Below are 25,820 nucleotides of genomic sequence, written 5' to 3' on the forward strand. Positions count from 1 at the left end.
TCCACGTTAACAATGATTTGGGCATTAGTAGGGGTTCACACTCTCCCTCTCTGATGCCACTTCTTTTAACTAAATCCTGAGAGAAGGGCTCTTCAAAGCAGCCTCTCCTGATCCCTGCATTGTATCATGCTTGCCCTATTTTAAGAGGAGGCACGGCGCACCAACACATCCGTGGCATGCTCACCAATACAGAGCAAACTGTTCCCCCTCGGGATGCTGCTGTCTCCTGGCTAGACTATGAGTCGTCTATAGCCAGATGGATTTGCAGCCGATGAGCCTGTGGGAACGCTTGTATTCGCATTCTGAATTTTACTGTCATTTTGTGTTTTTACAATGAAATGTCTCTTGTAGGCTTTTGGAGATTTCTACTTCACTAAATACATGAAATGCTACCTTAAAAGTGGGCCAATCTCTGTGGATACTAGCAGGGAAGGGGCTGACTACATTCTTGCATTAGCACCCTATCTCTTACAGACCCCGCAGGGAGCTCGTAGGCAATGGAAGACACATTGTCAATGCCCTCTTGCTGCACTTTTCTCTGCAGAGTGCTTTCTTGTGTTGAGAGAACATGGGGCTTTAGCAATCTTAGCGCCAATGTAACCTGTAAAATACTTTAGGCAGTTGAAAAGAGGAGATGTCTTGGCTGTTGAACTTCTGTCTATAAATGACTACAAAGCAGACGGAAAATTCATCAGTAATATTTTACAACAAAGTAAAATTTCATGAGGTAATGTTGCTTTTGAAAACATTTCCAGTACAAAATCCACAGGAAATTCTACTATTAGCTGTATATGTAAACATTTCCTCTTGGGAAAAAAAGCACATACAGTGAGACTAAAAATTATTTTAGCACACTTAACTTAAACATGCCCGAATTCCATTCCATTAAATACAAAATAAAAGCAAAAGATTGTTCACTCTTAAAAATAAAGCTTCTTTGTTAGGTTGTTGTGGCGAGCAGCGAGGCCGAGGGACCGTGAGGGCGGGACGAGGCGGCGCTCATCAGAGAGGATGAGCGGCAGCTGCGAGCCGCAGCGATCTCGGCCCTTGCGGAGGAGTGAGAGAGTATAAAGGAGGAGCGACGACAGTGAGGGACGAGAGAGGACCAGGCCTGGACGTTTTTGTTATGTGCACGCTGCAGTCGTCCGCGAGGGGCTGCAGCCTTTTTGTTTTCATTTTGTGTTTGTGTGTGTGTAGGCGGCAGTCGACCGTGAGGGGCTGTCGCCGCCATTTTATTTTGTGTTTATGTTTTATTAAATACTTTGATTGTTCGCCGGTTCCCGCCTCCTTCTTCCCGTACAAACAACGTTTTACTACAGTGGTGCCGAAGCCCGGGAGGAAGGAGGGACACGCTGTCGAAGAGCCCTCGCAGCTGAGGGGGATCGCGGTGCCTCGGAGTTCGGGCAGCACGGAGGAGAGAAGTCCGCGAGCGGCTGCCTGAAGCGGTGGTGCTGGAGCGGATGAAGGTCGGTGGGACGGAGAGCTCGCTGCCGTGCCCCTGGGTCGAGGTGGGGTGGCTGCCGTCCGCGAGGGGGCGAAGGAGTCCCCAGCGCTTGCCCGGAGCCGAAGCCTGCTGCCGTCCGCCATATTGGGGAGGAGCCGGAGCGCTGCCGTCCGCCAGGTTGGGGAGGAGCAGGGAGCGCGGGACGGGGACTCGCTTCCGGCCGCCCTCAGAAGGAGGAGCCACCGCCGGCCGCCAGGGGGCGGAGGAGTGTCGAGCCGTCCACCGGCCGTCCAGTGCCACCGCATGGCACCGCGAGGAAGAGCCTCTCGGCTGGCTGAGGACCGAGCGGCAGTGTGTCTGGGAACCGGACCAGAATTTTTTTTTTTTTTTTTTTTTCTCCTCTCTCCACTCTCTCGTCTCTGTCGCTCCTCATGCTCCCCGCTCCGTTCTCTAACCTCGCTGTTCTTACCCCCAGGTCCCGCGGCCGCCGTGATCGCCCCCCCCCGGGGAGGGGGGGGGGGGGGAGTAGAGCGCAGACTCGGGAGTGCCCCCCGGCCTGCGAAGGGCGTTGGGGGTATGTGGCGAGCAGCAAGGCCGAGGGACCGTGAGGGCGGGACGAGGCGGCGCTCATCAGAGAGGATGAGCGCCAGCTGCGAGCCGCAGCGATCTCGGCCCTTGCGGAGGAGTGAGGGAGTATAAAGGAGGAGCGACGACAGTGAGGGACGAGAGAGGACCAGGCCTGGACGTTTTTGTTATGTGCACGCTGCAGTCGTCCGCGAGGGGCTGCAGCCTTTTTGTTTTCATTTTGTGTTTGTGTGTGTGTAGGCGGCAGTCGACCGTGAGGGGCTGTCGCCGCCATTTTATTTTGTGTTTATGTTTTATTAAATACTTTGATTGTTCGCCGGTTCACGCCTCCTTCTTCCCGTACAAACAACGTTTTACTACAGTTGTATGGTTCCATGAAAAAAAACTTTAACATCCATGCAACCTTTCAATTGCACAAAAGGTTCTTTATAGTGGAAAACCCCTCCACTCTGATTGATCAGATGGCACAGTCTTTTGTGATTGGTGTACAACTTAGCACGTGGTGGAAACAAAACAACGTTACATATCTGAATTTCAGTTCCAGAGGCTTCCTCAGCACTTGTACACATTGACATGAAAATTAATGATGACGTCGGTTTTACCGTATCAATTAGAGCCCAAGTCCTCATTCTTTGGAAGTGCATGCAAAGTGGATTTGCTTTCGCAGCACAGAAAACAGCGTCTTCTCAACAGGTCGAACCAAACTGTTTCTGGCCTAACCCCAGCTACATTGTTTTTAGGGCATCCAATGAAGACCATAGGTTGGCATAATGCATATTTGATACAAACCTAAATAGGTTTGTGCAGGAATAAGACGTGACTCATTTCAGGCAGTTCAGAATCTGTTCTTTCTTTTGTGAGACCATATCTCCGTTTATCATGCACGTTGATCTTTGAAACTTTGCATGTCTTTTACATCCACAAACAGCTAAAAACACACTACATGGAAGGTAGTCTCTAAAAAACACAGCAGGGCCACTTTAAAATTATTAAAATGTATTTCACACTAAGACAATTTTTTTTTTCTTTTAACACTGAAACTGTACACTTTTTGGGGAATGCAAAATTATTCTTCTATGCCAATGTCTGCGAAAACAGACATTTTGGAACCTTTATTTTTAAGAGTGTATCTTCTCAAACCAGCAGGTATAAATTTCAGAGTCACAGGAAACAAATTGGCTAATGCTCCACTTCACTGATCTTTTGCATGTTTCTGTCACATAACCAGGTGGTTTGAGGGCAATTTCTTATTGAGGTTAAGCACCATCAAATCGAATGTCGTCCCCTATGATCTCCTTTTCTTGCTACAAGGAACATTTAATTCAAAACACACAGTATTTGTTCTGTTTTTATCAATAAAGGGAGTGGGAGAGGTGGAGGAATGGAACTTTTATTTTAATATGGAAAATATGATTTTTTTTTCAGTAATAAAGGCAATCTGTGACTTTTTTTTAACAAATGCTAAACTTTAACAAATAAAAAAAAAGTTAGTGAGATGAAAGACCTCAACATTTTGTGGCTCATTGAACATATGAAGGTAATGATTAAATTGTGCAATTGGATTAAGGCCGTCTTTAGACACGAGGGCCTGAACCGGTCACTGGCCTTCATTAACTTGTTGCACTCTGCCTGTGGTGATTCCTTTAGTGTTTCAAAATGAAATCATATTATTTCTGAGACATTGGATTGCTGTGTGCTGCTTCTGTGATTCAGTTTGTATATTTTTGGCTCATACGTAAATTACTTTTTACTGCTTAAATCAATCCCCAGACTACCTCTGGCTCTTCCAAACTTAATATGTTTTGAATCTTTTAGAGGGGAAGACACATGCATTTGCATTTCAGAGAGTCAGAGAAAGGTTACACAGGAAAGTTCAAAGTTATGTATTTCCCAAGAGAGAGAGAGAAAGAGAGAGAGAGAGAGAAAATATCTTGGCTATCTTCAATTTTTTTTATACTTGAAAAACAGATGAACAATAAACAATTCTAGTAATAAATACCTTAAAATTTGAAATAAAGGTCTGGTGATGGTCAAAAGTGGCAGAAGGAGTGGTTCCCAGAATATTAAAATCAAAACGTACCGTATCATAACAGACTGAAAGTTACTGGATATTGCTTCAACTATGGGCACTTTAGTCCAGTGGATAAAAATAAATGCCATTAACATTTCAAACCTACACATTTATATAATTTGTCTACTAACAGTGCCCATTAGCTTACATATTCTGTCATGTTTTCCCCACCTGAACAATCATGAACAAATGCCATTTCTACCATTCATATTGTGGTGGAAATTATATATATATATATATATATATATATATATATATATATATATATATATATATATATATATATATATATAATATAATTTCCACCACAATATGAATGGTAGAAATGGCATATATATATATATTAATTTTGAATAAAATGGCCAGCTCAATTTGTTTTACAAAGTATAACTTTATACCTAGCCTGTTATATATATATTTATATTTATTTATATTTATGTATTTATATGGTACAGGGCATATGAAAAGAGAAAATAAATGATGACAGTGCCTATAAAAAAAAAAAAAGTTAAAATCTGTTAGTTTTAATTTAAAAAAATACCCCCTTGTACACAAAAGTGCCTGTAGCCACAGAAACATCAATCTACTGTCAAAAGTAAACATTATTGACATCATTATAAAAAGGTTTATGAAAGCCAATTCTGCTTGAATTCCATGACAGCTGCCAAACTGCAGCGTCTCTCAGTCTTATCTTTTCAACCCTGAGTGAAGCGATTGTAGATTTATTCAACCTGCCTGGCCGTGTACATCCCCCAGGACAAAACCCACGCAAGTGCAACCTCCCCTGCTGGCTCCATATCCACATTTGCCTAAGCTGTGAGCACCACAGAGTCACCACATGTTCTCCTATGCGAGCGAACTTATTAATTATTAAATCAACAATCCCGCAGGAAACAGATGGCACAGATAGCAGGCATCTAATGCACGTCTGCTTGGCATTTTGTGTGTGTGTGTGTGTGTGATACAGTAGGTAAGTGGGTGGTTTTAGACTACCTAGGATCTGTCACATGTCCCAGCGGCACCTTGTGCCAGTTGGCCTGCATACAGAATTGTGTGTATCACATAAATATCACTATAGAGGATATTTGAGGATATTCCACTATAGAGGATATTTCTTTTTATTTGTTTTAATTGTTTTCACATCCAAACAAAATTGCCTCTTTTTTGTTTCTCTCAAAAGCTGAAGTGCTAAAAAGCCATCATCACCTCAGGTTTAACTAACATTTGTTATCACTAAATACTACCGTGTTTATTTTAATGTTCTCTCAATTTGCATCAAGAGACATTAATGAATGTGATTTGCTTCTGCAGCACACAGCTCACGGATCAACACAAAACTATAATGAATGGCATTGCTTAAAACATACTTTAACACGGGAAAGACACAGGCTCGCCGTAGGGAGCCGTACCGTGGAAGAATACACATATGGGACCGCCGTGGGGGTCACTACATATGGAACCCAGCCCAACACAAGTTGCATACGAGTGTTAGGCCTGGCGTCGAACGCTCCGCCACGTCCGACTGCCGCGGGTTGCGGAGGAATCAACAGGGTTCGCCGTTCTGGGGAACTCGACTGGAGCAAAATAAGCGCACGCATCCGTCTACCATAGGGGAGGGAATGGCACAGCAAGCCGACACTAGAACGGGCACTTAGGTGTTACTGACTATGGGAAGTGAGCACACAGGAAGAGACCGGCTCTACACGGAGGCTATAGAATCTAGTGAACGTGTTAGGTGTCGCCCAGCCCGCAGCTCTACAAATATCTGTCAGCGAGGCGCCACGAGCCAGCGCCCAGGAAGAGGCAACACCCCTAGTGGAGTGGGCTCTTAACCCGAGCGGGCAGGGCACGTCTTGGGACTGATAAGCCAAGACGATGTCAGCCACTATCCAGTGGGCCATCCTCTGCTTGGAGACAGCCTTTCCCTTCTGCTGTCCTCCGTAACAGACGAAGAGCTGCTCTGAAGTCCTGAAGCTTTGCGTTCTGTCCACGTAAGTCCGGAGAGCACAGACGGGACAGAGAAAATCTAGGGCTGGGTCTGCCTCCTCCGAAGGCAGCGCTTGCAGGCTCACCACTTGATCCCGGAAGGGAGTAGTGGGAACCTTGGGCACATATCCAGGCCGGGGTCTCATGATCACATGAGAGTTACCGGGCCCGAATTCCAGGCACGATTCGTCGACCGAAAATGCCTGCAGGTCCCCTACCCTCTTGATGGAGGCCAACGCAGTCAGGAGTATTGTCTTTAACGACAGAACTTTCAACTCAGCTGACTGCAGAGGCTCAAAAGGTTCTCTCTGTAGTGCAGTTAGCACCAGAGTTAAGTCCCAAGAGGGTATGGAGGGAGGACGAGGCGGATTTAATCTCCTTGCTCCCCTAAGGAATCTGACGATCAGATCGTGCTTACCTAGAGATTTTGCATCTACGAGCTCATGATTAGCGGCGATAGCGGCGACATAGACTTTGAGGGTGGAGGCCGACAGCCTTCGCTCCAAACCATCCTGTAGAAAGGTAAGCACAGATGCGACCGAACATCTTCGGGGGTCTTCTCGGCGAGAAGAGCACCAGTCGACGAATGCGGATCCAGAGCAGCTTTGGCACCTATGCGCTGTTGTTATGTATCATCATCACTGTCCCGCGTTCTCATTGGTTTGCTGGCATATGAGGGATTTAATGCGCAGGGTAAGCTGTGAGGGGATCGCTCGCCCAAGAGGAAAAATGTGCTGTTACTGCCAGATCTCGATCAACGAAAATCACATTGTGTTTGATACAAAACTAAATAGACTGAATCAAGAGAAAAAAGTAATAACTGAAACGATTTAGTATTAGTAGATATTATATAGTATTTTATTTTCTCCATAGGGAAATGGATTTTTTAACGAAAACTGTTAACTATTAAAGACAGATCTAATGTAAGAAGACCCGTAACTATCCGAGGCTGTTAATCATAGTCTATATGTTTGTAAAAGCAGGGGTCCTTCAGAAGGTTCTAAGGGGTCAAAGCAAAAATTGTTAAAGTAACGGACATTCTAGCTGTTTAATTTCTAAATGTTTCTCTCCTTTCTTGCTGTATACTTTCCAGAATTTTGTATGTTTGCTTTGTATCTTTCTAGTTTTTCTCACTATAGTACCCTTTATCTTGCTCACTGGGGTTGTAAGGCAGTATTCTTAACGCAGTGCGTAAACTGCTTAAATACATTTATTGTGAAAGTTTATTAAAAATGTTCTTCTTCAGGTTTATACAGTCGCAAGAAAAAGTATGTGAACCAATTGCATAATCTGAAAATGTGAATAATTTTAACAAAATAAGAGAGATCATACAAAATGTGTGTTTTTTTATTTTTTTAGTGCGGTCCTGAATAAGATATTTTACATAAAAAAAATATATTAAAATTACCCCGTTGAAAAGTTTATGAAGCATTTATTCTTAATACAGTGTGTTGTTACCTGAATGATCCACAGCTGTTCTTTTTTTTATTTATTTTTATTGACGCCTGCCATGGTGTTTATTATATCTTCTCTGATTTAGATTACTGTGTCCTCAGCCGATGCACTGTACCGTATAAAGGTAAAGCATTTAGTTAATGCGACATTAGTGTAGCCTAGTGGAAATACAAAAATACAGCATATTTTGCAAATTCACCTTCTGCGCGTCACGCCTGACTCAACTCAAACACAACTCAACAGCTTTTACGAGTGCTTGCAGGTAAATGTAGACTACTTTCAATAAATGGTCAAATATAATTGCTATATGTCATGAGAGTAAATAACTGAGCAGCTAACACTGAGCGTATGCGCTTAATATAAACTCATCCAATGAGCAGGTACATTTTTGACATAACGCGTCAAAAAAGTTACCCCTTGTCACTGCAATATGCTGAGTAATTAACTAACATTAATTGCAAGCATCAATACTTGCTGAAAAAAGCCTGCAATGATGCATTATTGGGGCAGAAAGGATAACTCACTGAACAGAAATTTCAAGTAAAGCTTCAGAAGTTTTTAAGAATTGTTGGTACTAAATTAATGGTGCAAACCGACACTCCTGGTATACTTTTTCCACAGGATTTCACAAAGTAATTTTAACGTCATACTGTGCACCCACAATACATAGTAATATACTTGGCTTTATGTTGCAGTTAAGGTTGAACAACTGCCTTAATATATTTTCTCATGGTAAAGTGAGTTTTATTAATTGCCAAGGAGATGCATTCTGGGAAATTCGCTTTGCAAATCATATGTTGATTTTGTGAACAAATCTGGCTTGATAAACTCTGCTGCTTGGCTGAGAACAGACAATATCTCTCTCTGTGAGCTTCATTGCCTTCTGTTTCTGATTCTAATTTAATTTGAATGTGAATGGCATCATCATCAGTGTTCATTCTTTTCTTTCATCCTGCTAAAACATGGTATTCAAATGGTTGCCATAGACTTCACAACAACAGTTTGCTGAGGGTGAATAGGCAACAGCTTGTGTCTTGAAGTACTCTTCACAGACCACAATAGTCAGACACAATTATAGAAGAGCTGGGGGGAGCGGGAAAGCATTTACATCTACAATAACCCAAATGTCATTTGAAGTACAATCATTTATTTAGCTCTTCTGATAGCCACATTGAAAATATTCTTCAGAAAGGACTTACTCCACTTAATTTGCCCCACAGTGGCAGGCCCAAATGCCAGGCAGGTCACTGGGGACTCTGTCTTAATGCAGAAAGGCTTAAAGGTTTAAAGACTACAGTTCCTCTGAGTACCACTGTTATGCTTTTAAGCTAAGATACCAAACCCCTGGTAACCCTGCTTTATTTGGTATCCTGACATTTTTTTTTGCACTTATAGTTTTAGTTTTTTAAATATAGCTGCAAGCAGCCATTATCGGGGCCAAGCACAAAGAAGACAATAAGACATGGCAACATGGCTGGGAGTGTCAGACCAACTGCAACAATGAGCCATTAAAGACCTATTAAGATAATTTTAGGCAAAATAGCTGTGAAATTATAAATACAGTCAATAATAATGATTTAATGGTTTATAACTTTTGACCAATAGGTGGTGCTGTGACTAAATTGATGTGGTATGTTCAGAGTGAGGTGGCAATGACACATGCAAAGTTTGATGTCAATATGTCAAGGCACTGCAGAGATACAGCCACAAGAGTCATTTTGGCATCATGCCTCAAATTTGTTGCTGGGCTATATGAAAACGGTTTAGTCTATCGACACGAAATCCATACATTTTTTGTCGGCACAGTCTGAAGATGATACGATTTGATTTTGGTGAAAATCGGACAAACGGTCTAGGAGGAGTTTGTAAAAGAAGGTTTAAAAGTTTCATTACATTAGTTATACAACTACAAAGTTATTAGCTTTTTTGAATTTTTCATTATAAATTGCGCCAAAACTTTTTGAGTCCCGTCAGGGCATGTGGCCGAAGACACATATCGAGTTTCATAACGATAGGCCACGGTGTTCGTAAAATATAACAATTTACATCATAATACTGTATTCATGTTTTGTTCAATTATAGCACCACCAAGAGTCCTCAGAGTGCCCCGTACATAAGCGTGTCAAATTTGGTGAAAATATTGCATTTCGTTTAGGAGTTATAGACATTTATATATAAGTACATAAAAAATTACCCATGCACGAGTTTGATTGCATTTTTTTGCCACTTACTATTAAAATGACATTTGGCCTTAAAACATTTAGTCAACCCACTATGATTTCGATTTTCCAACGGTGGTTTTGTCTTGATCGAACTAACGGTTTTGAAGATATTCGCAAAAGTTGTTTAGACGAGTTAAAAAAAAAGTTGTTTTTTTGGCATGAAAATTGGCACTACTGAAAATGACATCATAGGGTTATTAGTTATTAGCAGTGATGGGAATAACGGCGTTACAGATAAACGGCGTTACTAACGGAATTATTTTTTTCAGTAACGAGTAATCAAACGAATTACTGTTCCTCCCGTTACAATGCCGTTAGCGTTACTGAGGGGAAAAAAGCGGCGTTAGTCGCGTTACTATAATTGAGCTCACTGAAGCGCTTTTCATCCGAACAGGCTCTCTGTCAGTCGGACCTGCAACGTGTGTGTGTGTGTGTGTGTGTGTGTGTGTGTGTGTGCCATGCGTGTTGGGGGTGGGTGCGGTGGTGCACATAACTGATGATGATTGGTGGGTGGGAGACAAGGTTGAAGTTGATAGGTTGAGTTCACACCTATTTTTTTCATGGTCTATGGTTCACATACACACACACACGCACACACAAATGACGCACACGCATATGCACATTCAGCGATGGTCCAACGACTTCAAAGGTAGCTTTCGCAAACTGGAACCTATAAGCGCTACTTTTCCCTCGTTGAGGTGAAAGGTAAGAATATTTATGTAACGTGCAACTTAAGCCCAGGAAGAAAGAGTCTCTCCACGCCGGTGGCAAGTGATTCTGAAGCGCCTCACATCATCATATGCCACAAAATTAGTGGCTAAAAACCCAGGTGATAACGTGAGCTCCACTACCAAAGGAAAGTATAGTACTGATAATATTTACACAATATTTACACTATAGTAGGCCTACTGATAATATTTACAATAATGCATTGAATTTGATAGGTGTCTCTTACATTGTCCCACAGCAACATTACAATAGTGTACATTAATGTACAATGTTTTATAATAGTAATTTATTCTATTTAGTAATTACTTTCCCTGGTAATTAGTTACTTTTATAATGATGTAACTCAGTTACTAACTCAGTTACTATTTGTAAGAAGTAACTAGTAACTATAACTAATTACTTTTTTAAAGTAACGTGCCCAACACTGGTTATTAGTCAAAAGTTATTAGCATAAACATGAGTGAAACTTGGATAGGTGGTAGCGCTAGAGGGATTGATTTAGAGACTCCAAAATTGCTGTGGTTAATGTTGGGAATGACCTCTATCTGTGTGCCAAATTTCATAACTTTCACGCATGCGGTTCTATGGGCTGCCAAAGACTTGCAGAGCGGAATAATAATAATAAGAAGAACGCACGGTCACACCTTCGGTGCTTGGCCCCTAATTAAGGGCATAAAGAAAATTATGAAAGGCAAAAATGTAAAAGGTAGCATTAAAAAATATTAAAGTATTACTTTGGCCCAATTTTACTTTAAATCGTAAATTGGGACAATTGGATAAGTGATTTCTCTTGTAGTCAACAGAAACAGTTTGTGTTTCATGTAGAAAAAACATACCCATTTCTATTATCGGTATTAGAATAAAACTTTACTCTAGCTTTCACTGTAGTAATTGCAATGTACATTATTAACGCATTTACTGTCGCTACACTCTAAACAAAAATGGTGCTAAATAGCACTAAAAGTGGTTCATTGGCTTGTAATCATAGAGGAACCACTTTAAGTGCTATATATAGAACCGCCCCATTCTCCTCAGATTTTAGATCTGGCACTCTCATATGTTTGCTATGAATGGGAATTTACTACAATGACAAAAGCTGTTTTGAATCACTTTTATGGTTTTCTGAGGTCAAAAAGTCTTGTTTGGGGTCCCTGGAATATTTTCTTCTAGGGGGGCCTTGGGGGCAAAATCTATTTCCTGAAGATAATGTGGTTCTCAACACTGTATTTAAATGTTGTTGTTTTTTAATCCTTTCCCCAACTAAACTAATAGACTAAGAGAGAGTTAGAGAACCTTTAAAGAACTATATAGGGGCTTAACGGATTCTTTGTATGGCAGTGGTGGTATATAGCACCTTGAGAAGAACCGCTGAAGAACCATAATGGGCTTAACAGGTTCTTTATATAGTAGCAGTGTTATATTTCATCTCAACCACCCCAAAGAACCGCAGAAGATTTTTTGTGTGTGTGTGTGTGTGTGTGTATTACAGTATATTAAGAATATCAGGACTATAAGTCCTGCGTCGATTCAGTCTCCCTCGTATTTTGTAGCCTGTAGAAATAAACTAAATTAAAGCATGACCAAACGGCACCTTATCTCGTCGTCGTACAGCACATTTTGTGAACCAGAGGCTGTTCTTTGATGTCCTGCAAACCTAACGTCCTCCATTAGCGTATGCTGAGTTTGGACAAATGACAGTAAAAGTCATTTTAACAGATGACTAAAAATACTTTTTTTGTACTATTTTGGACGAATTCCCCCAATCACCTGCATGTGAATCGATGGTTCTGCACGAATCACCTAATGCCACACTGTGTGACATATAGCTTCAAAACTAAGACATTTCGACAAATTTGGGGCACTACTCATTTTGTACTATGAATGTTTTTTTGCTAATACTTATCTGTATTTAAATGTCAGACAGAAACATAAAATAAACATTATATGTTTAAAAAACACTGAACAGTTGTGATATATGACAAGTGCTGCTGCTGGGCGCATCTGTCTCTTGCTCAGTGCCAGCCAAAGAGCGAATGCAGATTTGAATTTAGCAATTAATGACGGGGCGCACTAAACAGTCTAATCACACCAGTGTGATTTAACGATTCAAAAGCTTAATTATCAAATGTAAAAATATAATTTTTGTCTTCTGGAAGCTGGAGGCTTCTAGAGGCTTCTGGAGGCTCAAAAATCTGAGGGGCACGTGCCCACTTGGTTAGAATGGGCATGACGCCTCTGCACAAACTTGCCTGGATCAAGAGTAGCTACTAACTATAGTACTAAACAAAGCCTCCAGCAGATCACATGTTAACAGCATGACATGATTAAGGGGCTCTTTCCTTGTTTTAAATACAATACATATGAATTCCAACAGTGCTCTCAGTAGTGAGGCTAAAAATCTCTAGCTAAAAAAACAGCATCTAGTGGTAATCACATGCTCCAGTAAGCCACTAGCTGTGGTCCCTGCTGTCTAAATATAAATCTGAGCATTATCCTTGCTAGCCCACTCCTCCGTCTGACTTGAGATGATTGGATGAACGATTTCTCCTTTCGCCAGCCCTGTGTGAACAAAGGCTTAGCATGCCTGGTTAAATTGCTTCCTTTGAGGGAAGATAAAAGTCCATACATTATTAATCCCCCCATGTTACTTCTGTTACACTAAAGGACAGCTAATGAATCTTGTAGACATGCAGCATCAATGTCTCTGTCTAACAGGCATACCTGAGTTTCAGAGAGGGATTCACCTAAAAAAAACATTCAAATAAACTAAAATTGGTTTGAAGTCTGTACACTAAATGTCAAAATAATAAACAAATCAAGATTTAGGAAAGAGGTCAGTGGCCGTATTCACAAAACATTTTATCTTAGCACTAAGAGTTCTCCTAAATAGCAGTAAAAGTTCTTAGCTAAGAGTTTTCTCTTAAAACCTATTCACAATGCTGCAGAGGCCAACTTTTACTAAGGAATAGAGAGACGTCTTAAGCTAAGAGTAAGGGCGGAGTTGACCTCGTTGCTATGGATGATGTCATCATGCTTACTAACTATGAACACAGTGATTGGCTCCAGCATTGACTGTATGATTTTGAGATCCATATTTTCATTCTGAGGACAATTGAGGGACTCAAACACAACTAGTAAAAAAGGTTAAACATTCACTGATGCTCCAGAAGGAAACACGGTGCATTAAGAGCCGAGTGGTGAATGGAGTTAGTTATGGACAGTTATGGAGTGCAATTTCTATATATATATATATATATATATATATATATATATATATATATATATATATATATATATATATATATATATATATATATATATATATATATATATATATATATATATATATATATATATATATATACAAAAATCTAACAAACTTTGACAACCAGCCTCCAGCTGGAACATTTGAAACACATAAAACAGCATAAAGATAAGCCGCAAATAAAAAGAAAACAATGTCTGTCTATGAGGTCGGATGGCAGTCTTGCTAAAGATTCCAAGTGACAACTCTCAACAAGAATGCATGGACTCTATTTGTCTTTGAAGATTAACAGCTAGCTTCCTGAATGAAGAATGCAAAATGCCTCAGGTTGATTTCACACTTGAGACTTCTTTAAAAGAACCAAACTCAGACTCCTTTAAGTGGGCCAAGAGGTGAACCAAGTAAAAAAGGACCCAGTTTTCTTTTTTACGTTCACACTGTCCCTGTCCCTGAAAGAGGACTCTTTTTGGTCCACTTAAGTAGGAATGTGGTCTCAGACCCCTTTGTGTTCATACTGTTGCTTTTTGACCCATTCACTTACATTTTGTGCATCACCAACCAAGATATTAGTTTGAAAAGATCATCATTATTATTCATTATTATTATTTTGTAAAACAGCATTGCTACAAATGCTGTTGAATGAGCTTAACTCTAAGTTGATTATCTTTTACACAGAAATACAAATTTTGTTGCAATACTACATTTACACATGCACTATATCACACATCCACCTTTGCAAATGAACGTTGAACAAACAAAACATGTAAGAATCATAAGCTTATGTTAGTGACAGACAATATTTTCAGCAATAATCCAAAAGCCAAGGGGAAACTTTTATTGGGTTTTTGTCGAGGAACATTGTGATGCTATCTTCCGGGTTGTCCCTGCACCACTCAAGAACTTTTTGACCCCACTAAATGTATGTTATTCAAATGTATTGAACAATGATGATTTTATTTTATTATATTAGAAAGAAAATATTATTTATGTATTGTGACATTTTGTAACTGGCATTGTGAACTGTATGAATGTATTTTTTATTAATTTAATAAAGTGCAACCACATACCTCCTCGTTGAGGATTTCCTGACATTGGGAGTAGTTTCCCTTCTTTGCCCAGGTGCCATTTGCAAGACATTCTCTGTACACATTATCTGGGGGGAAAAATACATATATCACACTGGTTATTGACTGATCCCAACCATATTTAATTTCTAAGGCAGATACTGTAGTTTATATAACGTTTATTCTGAACATCTGCGGACAGATCTGTCACTACTTCATGCATGGCATGTAATTCATTGCATAATTCAAAGTTATGCAATATGACCAAAGCACTAAGAATATTAATAGGGCTTCAATCAATATCTGATCTCATAGTGCAAGTAGGATAGACCTTAGCATGGATATCTTTTCAACCTTGACTTTGTGGTAAAATCTGGTCTCATATAAAACTGATTTACAAATTTCAACCCCCCATACTGTGCAGCGAAATGAAGAATGACATACCACAACCCATTCTCCCTCCCAAGGCATCTAAAACTGCAGCATGGTCAAATGCCTTCCATATCATAATTAAGATGCTAAAGGAACCCCTAGGTGCCACGGTATCGACAGACAGGGAACTCCATTGATTTAATTTGTTTGCCTTATGCGTCAGATCAGGATCATTTCTTTGCATTTGCATATTATAAATATGTATACTTTTATATTTGAGCAACTAACCCCACTCCTACCTTAAACCTATCCACTTCTCAAGGCAAATAAAAGTACTGACACAGGTATGTATTGCAAAAACTGACCAAAAGCAGTATAAAAGTATTACAAATAACTCAAGTCTTCAGAAGCAATACAATATATTTACGCGAAGAACCGAGTGGATATTAATGTTTTAATTGCTGAAAAAAATCCCACTCTCATGCAGTCATATCTCATTCAAAAGATACACAGACTCTTGAGCATTATGCAATCGGTCACGAGACACACAACAGCCAATGCCATTTCACAATAAAAGCTGATGTAACACTTATTCGGGCGGCCATTTTTGAATGTGTGCATACGTACGGCAGCTGGAGACTGTGTTCCCTTTCGTTCAGTCACTACGACGTAACGTTAGTGACTAACGAATGGGGGTTTCGCTTAGAAGCCTATCAACTTCGAGTTTAGAGAAAACGCCCAATGGCGTGCCAATGCCAAGGGGCATGCGGAATTTGCATACGTAACTCCGCCTCACCGCGTGAGTATATAAGGAAGTACGTGGCAATATCGCATTATGTTACCTGCTTGAGGAGCCAAGAGAACCTACCTCTTCACTCCTACAGCCTTCTGAGACTCTGTCAGCTTCTTCGAGACGAGCAGCTTTCCAGTCGGTGTCGGTGTAACGGCGCGTTCCAGTGATCGCATACTTCCTGCCTGCTGATCTGCGCAGTGGTCCGTTTGACAGCTGGTGTGTGTTTCCCTGGGCGCTTCGGCTTTTTCAAGACGGCTCGCCCGTGCACTTCCGGGTGCGATCGATTTTCCGCTGCTGTCTATGGACGCATTCACTGCTCGAGCGTGTTTGGGCTTCAGCACGTTCGGGCAGTGTTTGCGGATGTGTCACGTTTCCATTGGGGAAATACTGGGCCACTCTCGAGAGCAGGTGTGCGGACACAGAGATCTGATTCTCCACCACTTAGCCCGTCTGGGCCTTCGGGTCAAATGGGAAAAGAGCAAACTTTGCCCCGTGCAGAGGATCTCTTTTCTCGGTATGGAGATCGACTCGGTCGCCATGTGCGCGCAGCTTACGAGCGAGCGCGCGCAGTCTCTGCTGACTTGCCTCCGTCAAATCGAGAGCAAGAGTGCGGTTCCACTGAAACTATTTCAGAGGCTCCTGGGGCATATGGCATCTGCAGCCGCGGTAACGCAGCTAGGATTGCTTCATATGAGACCGCTTCAGCACTGGCTTCGCGATCGAGTCCCGAGATGGGCATGGCTGTCTGGCACGCTCCGGATCCAAGTGACTCGGGCCTGCTTACAGACGCTCACCCCGTGGTCGAACCTCAGTTTTCTACGGGCCGGTGTGCCCTTAGAACGAGTTTCCAGGCATGTTGTCGTATCGACGGATGCCTCTGCCACGGGCTGGGGTGCCATGTGCAATGGACAAGCAGCCGCGGGCTCCCGGACAGGACCCCAGCGCCTCCTGCATGTCAATTGCCTCGAGTTGCTGGCAGTACGGTTCGCCCTGCACCGCTTCCGAGCGCTGCTGAAGGGTCAACATGTGCTTGTCCGGTCAGACAACACGGCCGTAGTAGTGTACATCAACCACCAGGGCGGTCTACGCTCCCGCCGTATGTCTCAACTCGCCCGCCATCTCGTTTTATGGAGTCAGAAGCGCCTGAGGTCCCTTCGTGCTGTCCATATTCCGGGGGTCCTGAACCACGCAGGAGCTCTCGTGGTTTCAGCCTCTCCCGGGAGAATGGAGTCTCCATCCCCAGTCGGTCCAGCTGATTTGGGAACAGTTCGGCGACGCACAGGTAGATCTGTTTGCCTCCCACGACTCTTCCCACTGCAGCCTGTTCTATTTCCTGACCGAGGGCACACTCGGCACGGATGCACTGGCGCACAGCTGGCCGCGGGGCCTACGCAAATATGCGTTCCCCCCCAGTGAGCCTACTCGCACAGCTCCATGTGCAAGATCAGGGAGGACAAGGAGCAGGTCCTTTTGGTCGCCCCGTACGGGCACGGCCGGACCTGGTTCCCCGAACTCATTCTCCTTGCGACAGCCCCTCCCTGGCCTATTCCTCTGAGACCGGACCTCCTTACTCAGAGACGGGGCACCCTATGGCACCCGCGTCCCGACCTGTGGAACCTCCACGTGTGGCTCCTAGACGGGACGCGGCAGGTTTGAGTGGCCTGCCACCTACGGTGGTCGCCACCATCACTTCCGCTAGGGCAGAGTCCACTCGGCATGCCTATGCGTTGAAGTGGAACCTCTTCGTCACCTGGTGCTCTTCCCGCCAAGAAGACCCCTGGAAATGCCCGATCGGGTCCGTGCTTGAGTTCTCCAAGAGAGGCTGGAGCGTGGGCTGTCTCCCTCCACCCTCAAAGTTTATGTGGCCGCTATATCTGCCCGCCACGATCTCTTGGAGAACAAAAAGGTAAGTCAGCACGACCTGATCATCAGGTTCCTGAGGGGAGCGAGGAGACCGAATCCTCCTCGCTCTCCTCTCGTACCCTCTTGGGACCTCTCAGTAGTTCGAAGTACTCTGCAGAGGCCTCCCTTGAGCCTTTGCGGTCGGTTGATATTAAGTTCCTGTCGATGAAGACGGCTCTGCTGACCGCATTGGCCTCTCTTAAGAGGGTCAGGGACCTGCAGGCTTTTTCGGTTGACGAAGCGTGCCTGGAATTCGGGCCAGCTAACTCTCACGTGATCCTGAGACCCCGGCCTGGATATGTGCCCAAGGTTCCTACCACTCTCTTCAGAGCAGGTAGTGAACCTGCAAGCGCTGCCTTTGGAGGAGGCAGACCCAGCCTTGGCATTGCTCTGTCCAGTACGCGCCCTCCGCGCCTACGTAGACATGACGCAATGTTCAGGACCTCAGACCAGCTCTTTGTCTGTTATGGTGGAGAGCGGAAGGGAAGTGCTCTCTCGAAGCAAAGGTTGTCTCACTGGATAGTGGACACCGTTGTTTTGGCTTACCAGCAGCAGGGTCGACCATGTCCCCTTGGTGTGAGGGCACACTCCACTCGGAGTGTGGCCTCCTCTTGGGCTCTAGCGCATGGCGCCTCACTGACAGACATCTGCAGAGCTGCAGGCTGGGCGACACCCAACTCTTTCGGGTGTCTTCGCTTGCTCGCCACTCCACGGACTGGATACGTGCGATATTTCCTCAGGTGAGCTCCCCCGAGAGCCCTGAGCTCCTCCAGCACTGCTTACGCCGATACCTGTGTGTCTGCCCTCTAGCGAGCCCAGACCCTCGTCTCCGGCCAGGTGCCCCGTGTGCATGGTTCCCCTCCGGCGACCCCCACACGAGTATTTCACCGTAAGTCTCCGCAGACAGCGGGTTTCTTCCCTTGGCGTGTCCCCCGCCAACCCTAGGGTTAAAAATCCACCTTCGGCTGGTACCCTAGAGATCTCCATATGCAGCCCCTAGCCGGCTCATACATGTCTCTTAAGTCCTCCCCACGGGTAGGCATTCTTGGCATTCCCTCACTGGGATATACTTCCCAGTGTACCTTGGTAATCCTGTGATAACTGGGAGTCCTTCGTCCGTACTAGTCTTACGACAGGGTACTCACACTTACGCAGGGCACTGGAAGACAGCTGAGTGGCGGGATTATATTGGGACCCCCATTCGTTAGTCACTAACGTTATGTCGTAGTGACTGAACGAAAGGGAACGTCTCGGTTACGGATGTAACCCTCGTTCCCTGAGGAGGGAACGGAGACGTAACGTCCCGTTGCCACATCAGCTGTGCTACCTGGAACGCAGGAGTTCAGTCTTGGCTCCTCAAGCAGGTAACATAATGCGATATTGCCGCGTACTTCCTTATATACTCACGCGGTGAGGCGGAGTTACGTATGCAAATTCCGCATGCCCCTTGGCATTGGCACGCCATTGGGCGTTTTCTCTAAACTCGAAGTTGATAGGCTTCTAAGCGAAACCCCCATTCGTTAGTCACTAACGTTACGTCTCCGTTCCCTCCTCAGGGAACGAGGGTTACATCCGTAACCGAGACGATCTCTTTTGAGTCTGTTCTTCACACAAATCAATAGTTTGGATTTGGAACAATATTTGTTTTTCTTGAATAAATTGTGCCTGCAGTCGTATCTGCCAGTTATGTGTTTTATATTATATAATACACAAATGGGTAGGTTTAGGGGTTATGTATTCAAATATGTCTAAATAGTGTAAATAAAAGTATGCTGCCTGAATAAACTGAAAATCACAACCCAACATTTCATAATGGCATAATTATAACCCAATATATAATTTAATCATGACAATACCATTCCATGTCTAATGCGCCTGTGTATGACACCAAAAGTTTTTGACGCCTTGGCAGTGAGAATGGGTTCGCATAACATTGAAAAACATCAAACATCTTTTGCTCAATTTTGGTGTACAAACATCTTCTTGAACATGATATGTCTGTGGTAAAAATCAGTCATGGGTGCAGGCATGTGTGAATGAAAGTGATTTTAGGTTTAATTTCCCATTTCCATTTCAGTGGTTTCCCATTTCATTGTGGTGCATTTCCTCTACAAGGCTTATATTGTGTTTTGAACAGCTTTTGTTAGATCCGGTGAAAGTTTTCAAAATCCCATAAAATAGGTTGAATTCCAACAACACGAGAATCTGGGGCACAGCTATTTTCACGGAGCACTCCAGAACTCTGCTGACAGAAATGTTGAAATACAGAAGAGCCATGAGCATTTTATCCAAAGACACGTATATTACACTCCTGCAGGAACAATCCAAGCATCTCACTCTACAGCATTAAGGTTGGAAATGGGGTTAGTGTTGCATTATGCTTCTAGGATATTTCCAATTCAAGGCTAACAGATACTTCTACCAGACTAGCTTTCTCAATAACATGAAACCCATAGATTAATAACAATGTGTTACAACTTAAGCAATTGGAGCAGGTAATTACAGGTATGACTGGAGCATTTTGCCTTGTTTTTCAGTAAAAAATAAATAAATAATCAAAACTCTTTAGAAATACAAAATCTCAAAGATATGACTTGTTCATCAAAGAATATATCTTGACATTTATTTTGCTTAAAAACTGGAATTGACTAATTTCTTTTTATAAATAGACTACTTTTCAAAAGTGTGGGGTCAGTAAGATTTTGTTTTTGTTGTTGTTGAAAGAAATTAACACTTTTATTTAGCAAGGATGCAATTTATTGACCCTAAAGGCATTTCAATGTTATAAAAGTTTTCTGTTTCAAATTAATGCTGTCATTTTGAACTTTGTATTCTTCACAAAATCCCTGTTTTCACAAAAAACATTAAGCAGCAAAAACAGTTTTCAACATGTTTTTTTTTTTTGCATTAAAGGTGCAGTGTAGTATATATGAGGATCTATTGACATAAATGCAATATAATATACAAAACTATGTTTTCAGTTGTGTATAAAGACCTTATATAATGTATCGTTATGTTTTAATAACGTAATGAGCCATTTCTATCTACATACACCGCAGGTCCCCTTTTTGCACCGTCATGTAGCCCTAAACGGACAAACTTCTCTACAGAGCGCTAGTCACTCTCTCTGTTGTCTCCGACGACAACTTTTTTGTCCTGTGTCGGCCCCCATAGCTTCTCTACATGCTTTGAAAGGGAGGGGTGAATGGCGGGTGATAGCAATATGCTAGATTGCTAGATGCCGCTAAAATTTACACACGCCACCTTTAAATCAGCACAATGATTTCTGAGGGATCATGTGAGCATAAAAGACTTACCAACCCAAACTTTTGAATGGTAGTGTTTAACAAACTTTACAACACAATGTTGCTTCAAGTAAATCTAAAGGTGCACTATGTAACTTTTCCGTCCAGTAGAAGTTGCCTATTCAAAACAAAGGTGTAGTTTGATGACGCCACGTTTGAGCGCATAATCCTGGGATTAACAAATAGTTGGAAACATTTGGGATATTGTAAGTACTCAACTGAACAAAATATATAACACTGGCATATGGTATGCACAATGTTGCTTGTTAGCTTTTATCAATTATGAGAGTCATCCACCATTTTGAAAAAAAAAAAAAAAAAAAAAAATTTTGTCACAGAATCTTGTGTCTCATACTTTATTTTAGTTTCCATGGGAACTGCTGCAACTGTTGCAACTTTGTCAATTTGTGAGCAAAGATAGAAGTCGAGGTGATGCTAAAAGATGATTAGAGCCCTGATTGCACCATGGGCCCAGCATTAGCTCCCATCACAACAAGACACAATTATAGGAGTGATATCAGTAAGAGCTGACAGTCCATCATGGAGCTGTGACAGTAGAGGGCAATGGAATTTAATGGACATGGTCATCATGCAGACTGGAGACACACTTTGCATTGAGGGAATAATAAACATATGATAAAACGCCTTTATTTGTCATTCTGCAATGTATCTGAAAGGTTTGGTCAGATACAGAAGTCAGGAAACAGAAGAGGGAGTCTGGAAGAGTTTCTTACCATCCCTCTCCATTTTTGCTTAGCTGCACTGTAAACCCTAATGCTCAAAATAATCAATTGGTTTGAGTAGGGTAAACTTAAATGGTAACACTTACAGTAAGGTTCATTAGTTAACATTAGTTAACTACATTAGTTAACATGAACTAATAATGAACTGCACTTATAAACCATTTATTTATCTTTGTTAATGTTAATTTCAACATTTACTAATTTATTATAAAAATATTGCTAACATTGATTAATGCACTGTGAACTAACATGAACAAACCATGAAAAGCTGGATTTTTATGAATTAACGTTAACAAAGATTAACTAATTCTGAACAGAAGTGTTCATGGTTGATTCATGTTAATGCATTAACCAATGTTAACTAATACAACCTTATTGTAAAGTGTTACCACTTAAATTAAACAAATTAATTCAATGAAATTAACTTTTATGAGTATTTAAACCTTTCTTTTACTTTTGAGTTCACAAATCTGACACATTTTAAGTAATCTGAATTGTTTCATTGCTTGAGTTTTATGAACTTGTTTCTTATTTAGACAAACATAAATTTAACTGATACTGCACTGGGATTTCTATTTCCCAGCATGCTTTGCCATGACATTTGGGGAGAGTAAATTATAAAATTAAGTGTTACAGTGTATACTGTTGTGTGTGTGTATGTGTGTGTGTGTGTGTGTGTGTGTGTGTGTGTGTGTGTGTGTGTGTGTGTGTGTGTGTGTGCGTGTGTGTGTGTGTGTATAAGATGTTAAGTGGGAGATTTAGTGTTCTAATGAAGGACAAAACCCAAATCTCCAACATTCGCTGATGAAAAACCTCATAACTCCATTTGAGTGTGATTTTGGAAAAATGTTAATAATATAATGACACACCCAAATGTCTGACCATACATAAAGCCACTAGCGGTTCTAAACTAACCTGCAATTTCCGCTGGTTTCAAAACACACCACGCTGGATATAACCTGAAAAAAACTCCCGCGATCCGCTATCTATCTATCTATCTATCCAAAATATTTTTTTTATTTTTTAAAAAACAGAAGTGTGAAGTATTATCACAAAAGGGTTTTAACATGGAAAATTTCGATTTTTTTTTTTTAAATGGTGGGGGATGTTGTCATATTTTGCTCTAAGGTGCCATACATTATTTCCTTTTTTATGTATATATATATTTATTTATTTATTTTTTGAAAAAAAAAAAAGGTTGCTCACAATTTCTCTGGTCAGGTGTAAACTATCTAGTCAACATCTGTCAAACATCATCCTAAACCAATCAGACATCTCTGTCTTTTGAGTTGACTGGCAATGAATGTGCAGAATTACGGCCTGCTTCTCAAGTGTCCAACACTGATATAAAAAGTGCTCTATCACTCACAGTCATGGTGCTGATTCAGCTTGATTGTGTCCCTGGTCAAATAAACAACAATGTTGCTCATCCCTGATGTAGCAGTTTCTAAATTACATTTAGAAATGTCTTGTGTTACCTTCACACCAAGAAAAAAATCAATTGAAAAATTGTAATCACCACCAGATATTTTCCTGTTAGCACATTTTTAAGACTTCATTCTGTAACTGTTGTGTCTCATGGGAAAGACTTTAATACTAAAATAGACAAGTAGTAAATAAACCAATGGTAATTAGGAAGCACCTTATGAAACTTCTTATACAACTCAAAACTTTAAATTGCCTGGTAAAAATAGCTGAAGAGCCCAGAGAGAGCCTTGAAATAGTGACTCAAACTTACTTGCAGGTTAAAAAAAATGGTAAACTCAGCCCAAACACTTACTGCAGGGAAGGAAACACTCTATCCATAACTCTCTCACTAACTTCCTCTCGTCTTTGCCTTTTGCTCATGGCAATATTGATTGAGCATCTGAAGGTGAATGGCAGCTCCATAGATCACACATGCCAACAAGGCACAGAGGAACTGCTACATGGTGAGTCATCTGCTATCCACATCTAGCATGTCTGATCAACCACACAATTGCCTGAAGCAGATCTGATGGTTTGACGATACAAATAGACGGTTGTCAGTGCTTTCTCAGCTAGCATAGCCATTTTTGTGATGAAACAATTCAGAATTGTGGCTTTTATTTAAAGTGTTCCAAAATATTTGTTAAACAGTTGCTGTGCGATTATGAGGAAGAGTATGATAAAGAGCAAAGAGGAGTGAAAATTCTCTTGTACTACTTTTGGAAGTGGCATGGCATCTTTTCTGACATTCAGCACTCTAAAATTGTAGGGGTTTCATTGGAATGGTAAATTATTTTAAACATGAATATTATTAAATACCATTAAACATTTTGAGGTCAGAGATGTTTTTATTTTCTTCATTTAAGCAAAGCTTCATCAAACTGATCTAAAGTGACAGTAAAGACATTTATAATGTTACAGAAGATTTTAATAAATGCTGTTATTTTGAACTTTCTATTCTTCAAAGAATCCTGAAACAAAATGTGTCAAGGTTTTCACAAAAATATTAAGTAGCACAACTGTTTTATTAACATTGATATTAATAAGAAATGTTTCTTGAGCACCAAATCAGAGTGATTTCTGAAGGATCATGTGACACTGAAAACTAGAGTAATGCTGAAAATACACAGGAATAAATTACAGTACATACACTGTATTGCCAAAAGTATTGGGACACCCATCTAAATAATTGAATGCAGGTGTTCAAATTACTTCCATGGCCACAGGTGTATAAAATCAAGCACTAGGCATACAGATGCTTCTATAGACATTTGTGAAAGAATGGGTCGCTCTCGGGAGCTCAGTGAATTCAAGCGTGGCACCTGCCATAAGTCCATTTGTGAAATTTTCCTCACTACTAAATATTCCACGGTCAACTGTTAGTGGTATTATAACAAAGGGGAAGCAATTGGGAGCAACAGCAACTCCACGTAAAAGGCCACGTAAAATCACAGAGCGGGATCACCGCATGCTAAGGCGCACAGTGCGTAAAAGTCGACAACTTTCTGCAGAGTCAATAGCTACAGACCTCCAAACTTCGTGTGGCCTTCAGATTAGCTCAAGAACAGTGCGTAGAGAGCTTCATGGAGTGGGTTTCCATGGCCGAGAAGCTGAATCCGAGCCTTGCATTACCAAGCAATGCAAAGCGTCGGATGCAAAGCTGTAAAGCACGCTGCCACTGGACTCTAGAGCAGTGGAGACGTGTTCTCTGGAGTGACGAATCACGCTTCTCTGCCCGGCAATCCGATGGACGAGTCTGGATTTGGCGTTTGCCAGGAGAACGGTACTTGCCTGACCCAATTTTTCCAAGTGTAAAGTTTGGTGGAGGGGGATTAAGGTGTGGGATTGTTTTTCAGGGGTTGGGCTTGACCCCTTGTTGTTACAGTGAAAGGAACTCTTAATGCTTCAGCATACCAAGACATTTTGGACAATTTCATGCTCTCAACTTTGTGGGAACAGTTTGGGGATGGCCCCTTCCTGTTCTAACATGACCGTGCACCAGTGCACAAAGCAAGGTCCATAAAGACATGGATGAGCGAGTTTGGTGTGGAGGAACTTGACTAGCCTGGACAGAGTCCTGATCTCAACATGATAGAACGCCTTTGGGATGAATTAAAGCAGAGAGTGTGAGCCAGGCCTTCTTGTCCAACATCAGTGCCTGACCTCACAAATACGCTTCTAGAAGAATGGTCAAAAATTCCCATAAACACACTCCTAAACCTTGTAGAAAGTTAAAAAAAAGAAAACGTTTTTATTATTTGTCATAATATTTCACAATATTACTATTTTTTTGTATTTAAGATCAAATAATTGCAGCCTTGGAGAGCAGAAGAGACTTCTTTCAAAAAACATTCAAGAGACTTCTTTCAAAAACATTAAAACTACTGTCAATCAATTAAAAAATAACTAATTAATCA

At 41.7% G+C, this 25,820-nt stretch overlaps 1 protein-coding gene across 2 annotated transcripts in view; it reads right to left on the minus strand.

The window, feature by feature from the left end:
* The window catches only part of crhr1 (corticotropin releasing hormone receptor 1), a 234,492-nt gene that overhangs the window by 80,440 nt on the left and 128,232 nt on the right, over positions 1 to 25,820 (minus strand). For both annotated transcript variants that reach the window (XM_079827237.1, XM_079827238.1), the window contains one exon: positions 14,825 to 14,910. In XM_079827237.1, the coding sequence (XP_079683363.1) occupies positions 14,825 to 14,910 (86 nt within the window). The remainder of the gene's footprint in view (positions 1 to 14,824; positions 14,911 to 25,820) is intronic.

Source organism: Gobio gobio (genome assembly GCF_949357685.1).
Source record: "Gobio gobio genome assembly, chromosome: 1".
In the NCBI taxonomy this organism is placed as follows: Eukaryota; Metazoa; Chordata; class Actinopteri; order Cypriniformes; family Gobionidae; genus Gobio; species Gobio gobio.